Source organism: Octodon degus, unplaced genomic scaffold (genome assembly GCF_000260255.1).
Source record: "Octodon degus isolate 3935 unplaced genomic scaffold, OctDeg1.0 scaffold00029, whole genome shotgun sequence".
Classification (NCBI taxonomy): Eukaryota; Metazoa; Chordata; class Mammalia; order Rodentia; family Octodontidae; genus Octodon; species Octodon degus.
Genome location: NW_004524605.1, coordinates 1,724,841 through 1,741,021, shown reverse-complemented (window position 1 = coordinate 1,741,021; position 16,181 = coordinate 1,724,841). Strand labels below are relative to the sequence as shown.

General features: G+C 43.8%; 2 protein-coding genes across 2 annotated transcripts in view; both read left to right on the top strand.

Annotated features, from left to right (window-relative positions):
• Zfp2 (ZFP2 zinc finger protein) overlaps positions 1–3,702 on the top strand; it is a 47,739-nt gene extending 44,037 nt beyond the window's left edge. Inside the window, 2 exon segments of the mRNA XM_012514334.2 lie at positions 1,638–3,007; positions 3,009–3,702. Coding sequence (XP_012369788.2) covers positions 1,638–3,007; positions 3,009–3,125 — 1,487 coding nt within the window. The 3' untranslated portion in view covers positions 3,126–3,702.
• Positions 3,703–9,557: 5,855 nt separating this feature from the next.
• LOC111816263 (zinc finger protein 454-like) overlaps positions 9,558–16,181 on the top strand; it is an 11,749-nt gene continuing 5,125 nt past the window's right edge. Inside the window, exons 1-4 of the mRNA XM_023713093.1 lie at positions 9,558–9,610; positions 10,487–10,622; positions 12,806–12,932; positions 13,320–13,403. Coding sequence (XP_023568861.1) covers positions 10,590–10,622; positions 12,806–12,932; positions 13,320–13,403 — 244 coding nt within the window. The 5' untranslated portion in view covers positions 9,558–9,610; positions 10,487–10,589. The remainder of the gene's footprint in view (positions 9,611–10,486; positions 10,623–12,805; positions 12,933–13,319; positions 13,404–16,181) is intronic.

Genomic DNA, 16,181 nt, shown 5'->3' with positions numbered 1-16,181 from the left:
TACAGTCCATAACAGTATATTGAATCTATTGACTTTGTTTTAAAAGGATGTTCAAACTTAAAATTGTTAATATTTCTCAAAATAGCAAATGATTTGTTCTTTCTCATGTGATTTTTGAAAAAAAAATGTATATATTACTATTTAACAAAAAGCTTTCATATTCTAAGCTTGTTAAACATTTGAGCTAATTTGTGTTTTTATGTCAACACTGAGATAGGCACCATATAACAGATGATTAAGTTGAAGCAGAGAAGTTAAGAAACCTTTAGACTTTGTATTTGTCTAACAGTAGAAGTAGGGAAGCAATTTAAATAGTCCCAAAGAACTATATACTCTGGTTTCTCTTCAGATCGTATAAATCTTTTGCCTTTTACCAAAGAACTTGAATCAGATAGCTAACTGAGACCATAGTGAAGTATGGCATGAGGCAGTCTCTAGTTCATCAGTTGCCTGCTGATATTTTCATGTTCCACTGAATGAATCTTCTCTGGGGTTACTTGCTGGTGTGTATACTTTAGGAGTGGGACCTGCTTGAGTTTCAAGTTTCTTTTATGTAAGTAAATTAGGTTAGAAAAGGTGATCTTGATTAAGAAATCTCTTGCTTCACAGTAGAGCCTGTGGTCACAGCCTTTGCTTCATTGCTTCAGTGTTGATCTCCATGGTGTTCACTTTGATCAGCAGCAATAAGGCTAATACTCAGACTGCACTTTCCTTTCCTTTGTACTCATTGCTAATGGATCATTTTTGGTCTGGGATAAGAAATGGGATCCGAATAAGTAAAGTCTGAATGGCTCCAGTGTCCTTCCATCAGCTCTCTCTCCAGCATTTCAGCACTTTACCTTGTCACCAGTTCTAATAACCACAGAAAAAAATTGTAGGAAAGGGTAGGACATTTTAGTGTGCTATCTGTTTGAAACATTACAGTCTGCTTAAAGTTTAAGGAGAAAAAGCCCTTAGATTGCACCATCCTTCCAAAGAGGTAGTTTCAAGTGTGTTCTGATGCTGATACATATGTTCATAGAAGATAATTTTTATATCTCATCTTATTCCTCCTGCTAGAACAAATTTAATATCTTTACTGATAGGATATATAAATATTATATAGATATTTTATATTTGTAAAAATTCAGAACCAGAAAAACAAGTAATGAATTTAGATGGCATGAAAAGCTATGGTGTGACCCCATTTGTCAATCAGCTTGGCAATCTCTTCCCTGTGATACTGTGATGTTGTATAAAAATTAATTTGTTATAGGATTGTAACCAGCCTTACAGAAGGATAGAATAGACAATGCTAGTATGTAATGCATCATGCTGCAGTCTTCTGATGTATGTCTCCAATCATATCGCTTCATGTATTTTCATATAATCCCATCTTCATTATTGGACTTAGACCATTGATTACTGATTCCATTGCTCATGACTCCTAAACATGCTTTTTCTGATGGCCCAATGGATTTGCCATCACCTGCTTGTAGTTACCCTGTTTTCTGTGGATACATTAATGGTATTTTCCTCTTTCAATTTCTTTAATTATAAAGATATCTTTTAAAGCTCTGAAATATGTCTAATATTTATTCTAGTTTCACCCATCTTTAAACACAGAAACTAATGTGCATTTTAATTTACTTTTTCAGGCCTAGAGACAAGATTTGAACACAATGAGTTATCTCCAAAGCCTAGTATTACTGAAGATTTATCCTATGGACCTGCAGTAGAAAGAAGTCTCTGGCATTCAACCTTAGGGGAAGCTTTGAAATCTGATAATTGGTTAGAAAAGCAACAGGAAAGACATCTGGGCCAAGTTACCCATAAGGGAACCCTCACTGAGAGGAGCATATGTAGAGGTAATGATTACAAAACATGTTCCAATCAAGATTCAGTCCTTAATGGAAAGCAAGGAATTCTTATGTCAAAATCTCCCCACAACTGGAATTCACATGGAAATGATGCCAAAGAAAACTCTGAATTAATGAAAACTCAAAAAATGTTTGTAGGGAAGAAAATCTATGAATGTAATGAATGTGGGAAAACCTTCAGCCAGAGCTCATCTCTTCTTAAGCACCAGAGGATTCATACTGGGGAGAAACCCTATAAGTGCAATGTGTGTGGTAAACACTTTATTGAACGTTCCTCCCTTACTGTACATCAAAGAATTCACACTGGAGAGAAACCCTACAAATGCAATGAATGTGGGAAAGCCTTCAGCCAGAGCATGAACCTTACTGTCCATCAAAGAACTCACACTGGGGAGAAACCTTATCAGTGCAAACAGTGTGGGAAAGCCTTCCGTAAGAATGCTTCCCTTATTCAACACGAAAGGATTCATACTGGAGAGAAACCCTACAAATGTAATGAATGTGGGAAAGCTTTTACACAAAGCATGAATCTTACTGTACATCAGAGAACTCATACAGGAGAGAAACCTTATGAATGTAATGAATGTGGAAAAGCCTTCAGTCAAAGCATGCATCTTATTGTGCATCAGAGAAGTCATACTGGAGAAAAACCCTATGAATGCAGTGAATGTGGAAAAGCTTTTAGCAAGAGTTCAACCCTTACCTTACATCAGCGAAATCACACAGGAGAAAAACCCTATAAATGTAATAAATGTGGGAAATCCTTTAGCCAGAGTACATACCTTATAGAACATCAAAGACTTCACTCTGGAGTAAAACCATTTGAATGTAATCAGTGTGGAAAAGCTTTCAGTAAAAACTCATCTCTTACTCAACATCGGAGAATTCACACAGGAGAGAAACCTTATGAGTGTATGATATGTGGAAAACATTTCACTGGACGATCATCCCTTACTGTACATCAGGTTATTCACACTGGAGAAAAGCCTTATGAGTGCTCTGAATGTGGGAAGGCATTCAGCCAGAGTGCCTACCTTATTGAGCATCAAAGAATTCATACTGGTGAGAAACCCTATGAATGTGATCAGTGTGGAAAAGCATTCATTAAGAAGTCATCTCTTATAGTGCATCAAAGAACTCATACAGGAGAGAAACCCTATCAGTGTAATGAATGTGGAAAAGCTTTCAGTCGAAGTACAAACCTTACAAGACATCAGAGAACTCATACATAATGAAAGCGTTGATGAGCTACTTCATCATGATTAACTCTTAAGTAATTATCATATAAGTCATGTTGATGTAGATGCCTAATAAATATAACACTTGTGGGAATCTTTTAGTTGAAGTACTATATACAACATCAGATAACATAACCATGACAGAAATTTTGTGAGAGTGGAGACATTTGGATTCAGAAGATAAAAGTTACTTTATGTTAGGTTTGAGTAATATATAAAAAATGAAGATAAGTTGTTTTGTCATATGGCAGGTTTTCTGGACATCAGGTACTTCATACTGAAAAGAAAATGTCACAGTAAATAGCTGGACAGCCCAAAAACCTGGTTGGTAGTCTTGGCTGCCACTAATTTGGAAAATTCACCCACTTTTACTGAGTTATGTTTTCCTTATGTGGTAATGGAAAAATTTTGGATTTTAAATGCCTACAGGAACCTTATTTGCTAAAGTACTACAAATGATGATGCTGGCAAATTTCTAGTCTTTTATTCTGTTATATTTTTAGATGCTTCTACTTCACAGTTTACTTAGATGTTTTGAGTCAAAGTTCTGTACCTCTACCAATGCCTATTAGCTACCATGTTTCTTTCTCCCTGCCTTTTTACCCTAAAATACATGCTGGTTTCTTGAAGGTAATATAATAATTGCACAAATCTTGATGCAGTGCCATGCCATTTTGAGTTGTCATCAATAGTAAACTGTTGTTAAATTAGCTGTTTGGTAGTCTATATGGCATAGGCTCAATTACATACCTCTGTTGTATTTGACTATCCAAATACAGAGAAGAGCAAGAGGGATCAAACACAAATAAGCATGGACATTGGGCATTTTGGTAAAACCTTTACAATTCAGAATATATTCAAAACAATCAGAAGGATATTTTATACATCTTCATAGTGGTAGTAGTCTTTCTTTTATTCTACCCATATTTAATGGGAAAGATATGGTTAGAAAATCCATGATTAAGATGCATTATTTTCCAAGGCAGTGGTGGTAAAACTGGCATAGTGCTGCAGCTGGCTCTTCATTAACATTGAGAGCTCTAAAAGAGCTTACCGTCACCGTTCTAAGGACTAAACTAGTGAAGTGGTAGTGTGGTATGTGGAGAAAGAATAATTAAAGCAGGGAGGAGGTAGACTCTTTTTTAAAAAAATCCGTAACTGGTCAATTATAGCTATTTGAAAAGGAAGAGTTTAGAATTGCTTAAATTTCTTATTTGAGTGGATTGGCATGTCATTACTAAGAAGATACGAAATCAGATACGAAATTTTTCCTGGCAGTGATGTATTCAGTTTAAGGGCATTGTGATGGGTCTATGGGCAGATTGAAGATTCTTAATAAGCAGCCAAAGATACACCAGTAAATAGAAGGAAGTACTTAAAGTACTACCATTGTAAGAGTAATTGGGATAAAGAGCAATCAGTAGGACCTAAAAGGAATGAACTCCCAGAAGAAAAACAGAAAATCAGGAAATGGTCGTGCCACAGAAGCAAAAGGAGAATTTCAGTGTGGGATAGAGATAATTCATCTTATCCAATGCCACAGAAGGTTAAGATAAACATAGGATATGTCCTTTGCTTTTGTATATCAATTGAAAGTGAATGCTAAAATCTCTGTAAATTTTAATGGGTTGAGTGAGCTAAGTATTGTAAGGAACTTAGCTTTTACCAACACAGGTGAGATTTAGATAACCAGAGGAAGATGGCAGCTAAAAGTGGGTTTACTTATCAGAAGAAACTTTGGCTGCAGATAATCAAAAGCTCATTTAACAATGGCTTAATCAAGTAGAGATTAGTTTTTCTCAAAGAACAAATCTAGAGGGTGCTGACATTGGTCACAGATGTAATTGGATACCTTGAATTTCCTGGGGTTTCTATCTTGGTTGTATGGTGGTGGCCAAGCATCAGGTAAAATATCTCCATTTATAGTAGGAATATGGGATGGGTAGGACTAGCAATATCAGCATATTTTAGTAGAAAGCATCTTCCCAGAATCTCTTCAGTATACTTGCATTTCATTGACCACAGCTATATATTCCCCACCCCTAGCAGCAAGGGAGGCTGGAAAAAGGAATTAACGCTTCTATTCTTTCTAGAGGAGGTAAACAACAATAAAACAAATTGGCTTTCACAATGTTGGCTTTGCCAATAAAATAAAGCACAGGATTGTCAGGAAGCACAAGATCTACTGTTGAGTGAGAAAACAAGATTTGGAGCATAAACTAATGCTGCAGGTATCCTTTCAACAGGAAGATGGACTCTCCAGTTTGAGGCAGGGGAATTAAGAATTCATGGCTCCAGAAGATGTGGGTGGCAATGGAAGACATGCCTATGCATTGTCATTGTTGGGTCCTTAGGCAGTCTAGTCTTTGGGTTATATAATTCTTCAGGATTCTTATTATACCAATGTTTCAGGGTGTCCATCCTCTATTTCAGTATCCTTTATTCCCCTACCTCAGGCCATCCTCTTTAAGATTTTATTTTGATGCTACCTTTATCATTTTCATCTATTTTCTACCCATCTGTTCTCTTGGCCTCCTTCTTTCTGTTTTTATCTTGATATCAGGTGGGAAACGAGAGACAAAGAATAGGCACAAGTGAGGCACATTACTAAAAATCTTCCTTAGTACAGTTCTGCGACTCATTCTATTTTTCTTTACTTGTTACCACTCCACTAGTTTATATGTGAATGCAATTAAAGAGCTGGATCTGTACGGTGAACCAAGGAACATGGGGGCCACAAGAGTGAAGTATTGGTGATTTGCTCCATCCTCAAGCCTCCATACTTGGGTTGAGGGAAAGGATGCTGTTTATTTGGGAATCACCTCAAAAGCATACCCAAAGTATAAAGATCTGGGTAAGAAGACCTTCACTCTGGTGTCTCTTGTTAAATCAAGCCTTTCACTTTGGTCTTTGAGGAGTAATGGTAGTGGTAGTGTCTGTAATATTTGAATATTATCTTTTTGTTACTTGAAATAATTTATAGCAAGACCTCACATCAGCTGGAACCATCAGTAGTAAAGGACATTGGTGTGCCTTCTCACCCGTCATCCTACTTACTGCTGCTACCGCCACCACCTGGTATTCTGCCACTGTCCTCACTGATGAATTACTTCTCATGTTTGTGCTAAAGTGGCAAAATCACCCAAAACATCAGTATCAGCTGTTCTTTCTGATTACCGCATCTCTCTGTCCTAATTCTAAAATTCTATGAAAGAATCCCAGTTGGTCTACATCATCCTTGTAAGACAGAACTCACATTGCCCTAATGCTCTTTTCTGCCAGAGTAGAGAGGAGGCTGCCATACAGTCACCATCCATGCAGTTAGATCTCTGAGTAGCAGCCAGCCAGCCATGACCAACATGCCGTTGGGTATTTGCTGAGCACCTCCTCCATAGCTACTGGAGATCTGGGGTTCTCAAGGACCTCATGGCAGGAGGTCATAAATGAATGAGGAATCAGGATGCAGTCAGATGATGTCTAAAACAAGAAACACCAGGCACTGTATAGAAAATGGGGTGTTAGGCAATTTTTCTCTATGGCTGGACCATCAAATGGGCCACTTCCTTTTTTCGAACTCTGTCAAATAGGTGTCTGGATATTTAAAGATGTTACCGGTCAGGGTTCCATAACAGGTGGAGCTGAAGACTATAATGTCAGTGTTCCTCATTTAGGTTAAGTGTAGCTCCCCCAGATGGACATTCAAGGGGACTGCATCCAACTCCTGTGAAAGATTTACAGGTGACCTGGAAGGGAAGGGACTCTGAAAATTGATGAGTGTTTAGAACATAGTTGGTTACTTCCCGGGGTAAATACATATTGGCATAGTTTATTTCCTGCCTGTAGTCCAGAGACTTGCTTGAACACTTCCCTGTGCTGCATATTGGAATGAAAACAAGGGTAAGACAATGTTCTTACTCAGTGTATAGGTAGTTTATATGAATTCCAGTGTGAAGGACCCCTAGTCCCTGCTGCTGAGCAGCTCCCAGCACAGGTTGCCATGGTAGTGAACTAGTTAGGTACAAATGAGATAGGTGAGAGCAGAAGGAACTGCAAGAAGGCTAAGCAAATGTTTATACTTAGGAGATTGTAAAGGATATATAATTTGAGTGTAGAGTAGAAGTCTTGAGATGACAGAAAATAAAGCTAAATGAATCTCTCATTACATCCTACAGCAAGGGCCTTGTAACATGGCTCAGCAAGTGAACACTAAGAACTCGTAGGAAATAGCACCTATTCTGAGAACAGTAATCCGATTTGATGCAGGTTCTGGTTGCATGTAAGTACATTTGCATAATTGATAGTAGAAACAGAGAGGGAAACTGTTTGGACTGACTACATTTTTAACCTCATTTCTTTGAGCAGAATCGTTCACAGTAAAAGTCCTTGAGGAGTGGGAGCTGCTCTGTTGAATGCTCAGAAAAATAAAGCAAGTTGGATTTTGGCCTGAGTAAGAGGGTGCAATGGATTTCACATTAATGATGTCATTACTTTCTTTAGTTTTGTTTTTGTTGTTTAATTGGTTGAGGAAGGTGCTGGTTAGGTACTCCCTAACAAACTACAGTAGCCCCAGGATAAATGCGTCACGTAAGTGGAGGCATCATAACTATTTTCAGTTTTGGAAGATTTGGACCCTTGGATGTCAGCTCTCAGCTAAGGATGCCTTTGACCTTTCCTCCATTAGTGGGAACAGGATTCCTAATACCATTTAACATATCAGTGTCTCACTTTTCTCATTTACTAATAACACAAATAAATTGCTTTTGGGTTGCATTAGACAATGTAAAATGTAAAGGTGTGTAGTTTTTAGTATGTAGCTAATGCTGGATAAATATTTCTGTCATCCTGAAACAGAATCATATCTAACCCACTCCTTAGTGTGGCATCTAGAACTCTTAATTACCTTAGTCACTAGGGTCCCAAAGCAAATGTCTTAGAAATATTATGCAGCTGTGGGAGGCTTTCCCTCACCCTGCCACAAAAGCGTCCTATCTAGTTTTCTATTCTTCAGCTTCACTTGTCTGTACTTCCTGAAGCTGACCAGTGATTCTATTCTATTGTTCTCAGCCATGGTGCTGGCTTAAATCTGTCTGGTGGCATGCTATCATACAGAATAAGTCCAAATTGTCTACCATGCTCTTCAGACTTCTCATTAACCGCCCTGCCGATCTTCCACTCTCCCTCATCTGGTGTGTCCTGGCCAGGCGCACTGGGCCTGCCAAGCCTCGGGCTCACTAAGTGGACTTCTCTCCCTAGTATTTCTGCTCCCTCCCCTTAGTGGCTTTTCACCAGATCCTCACTTGGTTTCCTTCTCCGCTGTATTCAGATGTCAAAGAGAATATCCCAAAATGCTACTTAATGTACCACCCCATCACAGTCCAACCCCAGCACAGTTATCTCTATGGGCTACTTTCTATTCTGTTTACTACTTCCCCTGGCAGACTAAAACTCCAATAGTACAGGTTTTCCCCTACTTATCTGGGCTGTAAAGTAGTGCCGAGCTCATAAAATACTTCCTAAGTATTTAGAGAATGAAACCACAACCCCAATGTTAGCTTAAGACACTGTGGTGGTGTCACATCCTGCCACTGCTTCCTAAAGGTGGTCAGACATTCCCTAAGTGATTAAGCTCAGGTCACATAAAATTCGCATCTTTCCTTCCTGATATCCATGAACAGTACATATCCAATGACAACTAAGGGTGTCCACCAGGGTATTCCTACCCGTCGCCTCATGCTTCCCACCCCAGCCTAACAAAGTCAGTAAGTTTCTGAACATCGTCCAGTTGTCCAGGATGGAGTCCTCAGCACTCAGGAGCTCTCGCCCTCGCCCTCGCCCGTTCTACCTGCTGGGCACTTCTCAGCGCCATTGTCAAGTCCTCTTGTCCCTCCCTGCTTCCAGCTGTGGTCAACTCCATCCTGAGTCGCTGAGGTAGCCTCCTCTGGGGCCTTCACTTCTATATCCTCACCCACCTTACAATGACTAGAGGAGTTACTGTCACCTCTCCTCTCAGAACAACGCCCCGGCGCAGCTGTCGGCAAGACAGACAGAATCTGACTCTTCTTTCCGGCCAAGGGTGCAATTCTGCCAGCTTTCCCAGGAACTACTCAGCCCCTGGGGGGCTTCTTGTCGACAGATAGAACGCTGCTCCCTGGATCTGATCTTCTGATCAACCTCTGGTTTTACAGCTTCCGGGGCATTATATCAAGACAGAGAAGGAAGTCGAATTTGCACTGAACTGCTCCGCTTGTCTAGGTGCGGATAGCTGAATGGGGGGGAGGGGGGCTACAGAGGCTTCTGGGAAACGTAGTTCAGTACGCAGAGATGTACAGCACCCACCGCTTTGCCTTCTGGGATGTGAAGTCCTGCAAACAGAAGTGCTCAACCCTAAGACTTGTGGGAGCTCAGGTCCGCGGTCCCCGTGGCAACGCGCAAGTGCAGTTCAGACCCGGGAGGTGCAGATTCCAGCTCATTGTGCCCTGACTTCGTTATAGTGGCTTCAGTCTCTCACCGCCGGTAGATACTCCTGGAAAGGCGACCTAGCGGTGACCAGGCATGGTGGCCAAAGCCACGAAGGGCGAGCAATGGTGGGGTGGTCAGGTCTGGGAAGAAGGGCTGAGAGAAAGCAGAAGAGGTGTGGGTCGTTGTCCATTCTGGAGGCCCCTCATCTAATGCCCCAAACTTCGCAGCATGTGTGTCTGAGATTTATCCCAGATGAGGGAAGGTCCGACAGGGTCGGGCATCTTGGGTTTCGGGTCAGAATCAGTACCAGTGGCGTGGATGGGGTGAGGGCCTCCTCTAGCGCGTGGTGGAGCTGCAGCTCCGACGCTCCGGGGGTCGGGCTCCTGCGGCTGAGTGCGAGCCGGCAACGGGGTTTGCAAGGGCGCTGCAGTACAGTCCCGCAACGCCTCCCTGGGGACAGACGGAATGGCGGGGACGCACAGGTTCCCTGTTGCTGACCTCGCCTTTGACTCCCGGTCACCCAAATGGAAACAGGATATCTAAGAGAGTGGTCTGAGAGACTCATCCAGTGAAAATCTAACCTCCCTAGCTCGCGTCTTTCCAGGAGAAAGGACTCAACCCTTTTCCCCCTTCCTCCGCTCCCCTTGGGATCATTAGTTCCAGGACAGTTTCTTAGGAGTCCTAAGCTTTAGGAGAAGGTAAGGAGGGTAGTTACGAAGTATGAGAACTGGTGCTGGAGCAAGCTTTCCGCAAGTTAAACTATTTCAAATACAGCAGGGAAAACTGGGTTTGACTAGAGGAAAGGTATTGGGGGGAAGGAGGGAGAATCATCTCAGAGTTGGGAGCAAATAGGCACAGGAGGATCCCTGGGGTGTGCATCCCTCCCTCCTGCTGTGTGACACCTTTTGAGCCAGCCCTGTCCTCTAACAGATGTCGAGAAACTGCTAGCCTGAGGAATCCTACGCCTGCAGAGCTCCCCTCCGACCTCCTCAGTGCTTTCCTGTGCCTAAGCGGAGGCATTGGAGAAGAAAGAATGGCTGTGAGCCACCTGCCCACCATGGCCCAGGTGAGTAGGGTTTCTCCCTTCTGATTTGGAAAGTGTGGGGATGTCTCTTCCCTGCCCATGAACTCCACCTTATTACTGTCTTCCCCAGAAAGCTGACACCAGCTGCTCCCTGCCACCCCATGTTGGGCTCACCCAAGTGGACCTTAGAGCTCAATGACTTGCTAAAGGTCGTGTGTGGGCCCTGCTGGTTGGTCTGGAGTGGAAACCTCTCCCCCGACACTGCTTCTGCATAGCGCTTACGTGGCACGTAAGGTTGCAGGTCCAACGTGGGAAAGACCTGGCGCAGCCTTGGAAGGGTTTATTGGCTTTTTTGAAAAATGTTATTTGGCCCTTTACTTCCTAGAAATACTGGATACCAATGAAATTATTCAAAAGACTTCTCATGTGGGAATGGGGATGTAGCTCAGCCAGAGAGCACTTGCTCGGCATGCTCAAGGCCTGGGTTTCGTTCCTAGCATACCTCCCCACAAAAAATGTGCTTCCAAATTCAGTAAGGTCCTAAAAAGCTCTGGGTGTTGCTGGCCCCTTTAAAATAATGATATGCAGTTAGGCGTGATGGCACATGCCAGTAATCTCAGCCCTCAGGAGGCTGAGGTAGGAAGAATGCCACAAGTTCAAGGCTAGCCTGCACTGCATAGTGAGGCCCCGTCTCAAAATAAAAGAAGGGGACACATTCATACATTCATTTGGGTATATAAATTCTCGTGCATTTGGCAAAATTGTTCTAAGTCCTTCATATTTAAAACCTTACCTAAGCGATGCCCACTCAGTGCCATCTTGTAAAGCCATCCCTCAGAACTTTTGCATGAGGACCAAACCTAGCATACAAGCATTTGGGGACAAACTGTCTAAAGCATCGCAGTGTCACCACCCATCTTGCTTAATAGCCTGCATTCCTTTGGTTCCCACACAATGGCCAAATATCAGGGATGTACTACAGCATGCCAAGCATTCTGATCTGTGGTGGAAACCCACAGGTGAAAACCAGTCACTGACTCATGAGTTCAGTTCAGCGAGTGCCTCTAGGCTGCCTGCTGTGCTCTCCCTAGGGCTTAGGGGTGGGTAACAGAAGCCTGCTTGGGAGGGCCTTGAGCAGAAGTTGGTGTGTGTGGGAGAGATGCTGAGTTGTTTCCCCAAACCCAGAAGCAAAGGTAAACTGGACTTTTGGCTGAGGAAGTGGCCTCTCAAATAAGCTAAAGTCCTTTCTGGTCACCCATGGTTTCTTTGAGCTTCTACTTAACCTTTCTTTGTCTGTGTAAACCAGCTCCAGGCTGGCTAGGAAGACCTTGTGAAAACATTGAATTTTTTATGTATTAGACTTCAATTACCGGGGCTGGGGAGATAGCTCAGTAGAATAAACACTTGCATGGCAAGTGCAAGGGCCTGAGTTTAATCCCTGGTACCACAAAAGAAAGAAAGAGAAAGAAAGAAAGAAAGAAAGAAAGAAAGAAAGAAAGAAAGAAAGAAAGAAAGAAAGAAAGAAAGATTTCATTTACCTGTCTTAGTTATACAGAGCCTTTGTGTGAACCCCATAAGCAGTGTCTGTACAAATCTAGAAGGCCAGGGCCAGCCAGCCAGGGGCTTCCTGCTGCAGTCAAGATGGGCATGAGGTGCATGAGGCTTTCAGCAGTGTGACACAGTGTGTTGTTTTACAGGGAACTTTATTTTACATGTATTTAGGACAGGGTTTACAGGGTCTCACTACGTAGATCGGACTCGTAGTGATTCTCCTGTTTTCAGCCTCCCAAGCGCTGGGATCACAGGTGTGTGCCACCATGCCTGGTCTCAATCACCATCTCCGCACACCCTGGGGGCGGGGCCAGTGTAGCACGTGGGGATCGAACCCCTGTCCCTGTGTCTGCCTAAGCAGGCACTTTAATCCGCTGAGCTATCTGGATGGCCCTGGAACTTTTTTTTTTTTTTAATAAGTAGAGGACTACCATCCACAGAGGTGATTAAATATATCCTGCATATGGTAACCAGGAGCGTTGTGTACTGCCATCACCAAAGGACAGTGGGTGCTGTAGTGATACAAAACCCAGCCCCTATCAAATGCTTCCTTGCCCTGGACACCAGCTCCCTGTACGCTTAAGAGCCCTGTAAATCCCCACGCACTCCAGGGGACAGTGGCCTCAGCCTCCCAAGAGAGCTCCTAGCCAGTGAGGCCGGCTTTGCCATTCCAGGGCCTGGTGACCTTCGGGGATGTGGCTGTGCTCTTCACGCAGGAGGAGTGGGGGCGACTGAGCCCTCCACAGAGGGCCCTGTACAGAGACGTGATGTTGGAGAACTACAGCAACCTGGTCTCACTCGGTAAGGTGGACACTCAAGCGGGGACTTGGTTAGGGCCTTCCACAAGGTCCCACACAAGGACGGGTGGGGGAGAGGGCCGCCAAGAACGTTGTCTTCGGTGCTGCTCATTGCCTGTCCGTGGTCCCCAAGCCTGTGTTGGAAGTCCTAAGTGGAAGTACCTCAGAAATTTAGGGGTTGTATCATCCCCCATCTTCCAGCAGAGTGGGACATAGGAGCAGGTGTCGGCGCCAGGCCTGAGCCATTCTTCCTTCTCCAAGCAGGTGATTGTCTGGGCCTTCCTGTCCCATCACCCTTTCTGGGAAGTTCTGAGGACCAGATCTTATCCTTACAAAGATTTTTCTCTCTATTATGATTAGATGTGGTCCTTATTTTTCTCCTCAAAAACAGGACTCTTAGGACCCAAACCTGATACGTTTTCTCATCTGGGAAAAGAATGGATGCTGGAGGTCTCCTCAGGATGCTTCTGTCTTGGTAAGAGTGATGCACGTGGGAGGCAGTGGGAGGAAACCAGGTGGGCAAGGTTGGCCTGACAGCACAGCAAACACACCAGCATGTGCTGCCACAGTTGTCCCAGGATACATTGCAAACTGGCACGCTCCTTTCTTGTGGCAGCTTGTGCCTCTCTGAACCCTCCCCTTCCTGACCTTGTTCTGTCCGTGTTTGGCATGAAGTTAGAGGCTGTGGTTTAGAAAAGACCTCAGCTGTCCTGTGGGCAGCACCCCATGCATCCTGTCACATGCCCGACAGTGCGGGGTCCACACACCCTTCTCCAGGGAGGAACAGCCACCCTGGGTTGCACACCAGAGGGCAGCTTGAGTGCCCACAACACCGCTTCTCCAGGGAACATTGTGCCCCTGTTCTGATGTCTCATAGCTCTCTGTCTGTGTGGACGTAGAGGGCCACCAGCGCTGGACCGTCCTCTAGCTCTTGCTAGGCTACAAGCACCACTCAGGCCAGCGTTGCCATGCAGTTTGCTGTGCCAGTCATGCCTGGCACAAAGTTTGGCAGCCAAGAAGCAGCACGGGCTTGTTGCCTGGGAGCTGTGCACAGGACAGTTCAGTGGCTCCACCGTGTCCTAAAGAACCCACTGATCTGGAGGCACACAGGCAGGGCAAGCCTTTCTGCCACCACTGGACAGGCTAGAAAGCCTACTGCCTTAAGTAAAACACTAACATTGCAGTTTTTGCTAATATTTTGCAGGGTTTAAAATAATTTTACAAACTTTTATTAATGATTTTTCACAATAGCCTGGTGAAATAGGCAGGAATTTATATCTTACTGTGATAACTTCCCACCTGCAATGTTTAGGACTCGACTCTTGTATGGAATTTAAATATATTAATTCTAAATCTCAGTTTTCAAAACAAAAACATTTAGCTTAGCTAACAGAATTATGACTATTCTCAGAATTTGTATGTTATATTACAACCAAATTAAGGCACTTTAGATGTTTCATTCTGTATCACACAGTTTTATGATATATGAAAAGAGAAATGATGGGGAGATGAACTGGAAGAGGTCGGCGCACAGTCCTGCTGCTGTGGCGTGACCTTTCATTGGCATCACTTGGTCAGCTCTTCACTGTCAGTAGTGCCAGCCTGTATTGCGCTGCTATAGGAGAGCAAGGCAATGAAGTCAGACCTTGGTGCACGAAGGCTTTTACGGTCAAGCGTGAGTGATGACTTGAAGACACAACCGTACACCTCAGCCAGGCCACCCTGCTTGCTGTGACTGGAAGCTGCTCCATAAAGAAATGCTAGCAATTCCAAGGATTTCACTCTTTCCACTCCTAAATCTCATATTTAAATGTTCATGGGATTTCATTTTTAGTTTTTGTTTTTTCTTATTCCTGTTGAATCCCTGAATGACTGGCTAAGACTAAAGACCATACAGAATCGCAATAGGCATATTTCCTCTGAGGTACAGGTTGAGCATCCATGTTCCCTAAAACCAAACTCTGAGATGCTCCAAACTTCAGCCTTGTTGGGCACTGACGCACTGCCACAGGCAGAAGTTTGCATGCCTCGCCTCTGGTGCCAGGCTGCAGCCAGAATGCGAGCGCACTACCCGCTCTCCTGTGAATTCAGTCACCTTCAGGGTGGGTGTGGAAATAATAGGGTGTGCGTGAGACATGAGTGAATTTAGGGTTTAATCTTGGATTCTTCCGTAAAATAACTCACTGTGTATGAGCAGCTATTCCAAAATCTGGAACCATCCTTGGCACTTCCTGTAAGAGCTCCGAAAGCTGTGCTAGAACTTTTCAGTACTGTGCCGGTTGCTCTTGGATTGGAATAGACTCATGTTTTAATCGGAGTAGAAATGGTCTGTCTGAGGGACAGCTCTCCTTGTTAAGTTTTCTGTTTGCTGTGCTACGAAACACTGTAGCAGAGGGCGGGGCTGTCGTGTGGCCCTGTGCAGTCGTGACACCTGTGTTGCGTGTGTGATTCACCCCACTGCGCAGAGGACTCTCCAGGGCAGCGAATTAGGATGCTCAGGAAGTCGGCAGGGGGCCAGCTGGCCCTTCGCTGTTGTGTTTTTCCCTTTTCCAAAATAGCTTTAATGAACAAAGATATTGTTCACTCCATAAACTCAAGGAAAAGCATGTGATTGCTTAATTCGAGGAGCTTCCTCATAACTTTAATTTCCTTGTGTTCATCTGCTTGGGCTCTTTGTTATGCTAATTGTTTCACCCGTTATTTCTAACTTACCTTTTTTGAGCCAATGCGTTCATAGCCGCCATGCATAGTGTTTATCTATAAGTTTAACATTGTGTATTATGTCCTTTTTTTCATTTTCCATTTTATTTGCATTTTCCCACATAAATTAGAGGGGAATTTTTTTAGGGGACCAGCACTTCTACATTGCCCTTTTGTATCGACTTCTCCATTTACACTATGGATCATTAGTGGGGTCCATTGACTATCTAAGACAGTGTGTAATATTATGGAGGGTTGAGAGGACAGTGGGGACAGCATCATGCGCTGCCACCCCACCACAGAGGAAGCACAGCGCACCTCACCGCCTCTCCTCCATGACAGCAGAGCCACTGGCTCGATTTTGCACTAGTGTCCCCTGGCGTCACCTCGTGGGCTTACCACAAACATCTGTAGCTTGAAACATGCATTTGCTTCGGCATTTACAAAGCAGGGTGAGTGCGGATCGGGAGCCGCGCGGGTGGAGCCTTCCACGACTCGCCCTTCCAAGTCCGTGAGGCTAGCAGCTGCAGACGCTTGGTTACTCCCTCAGCAG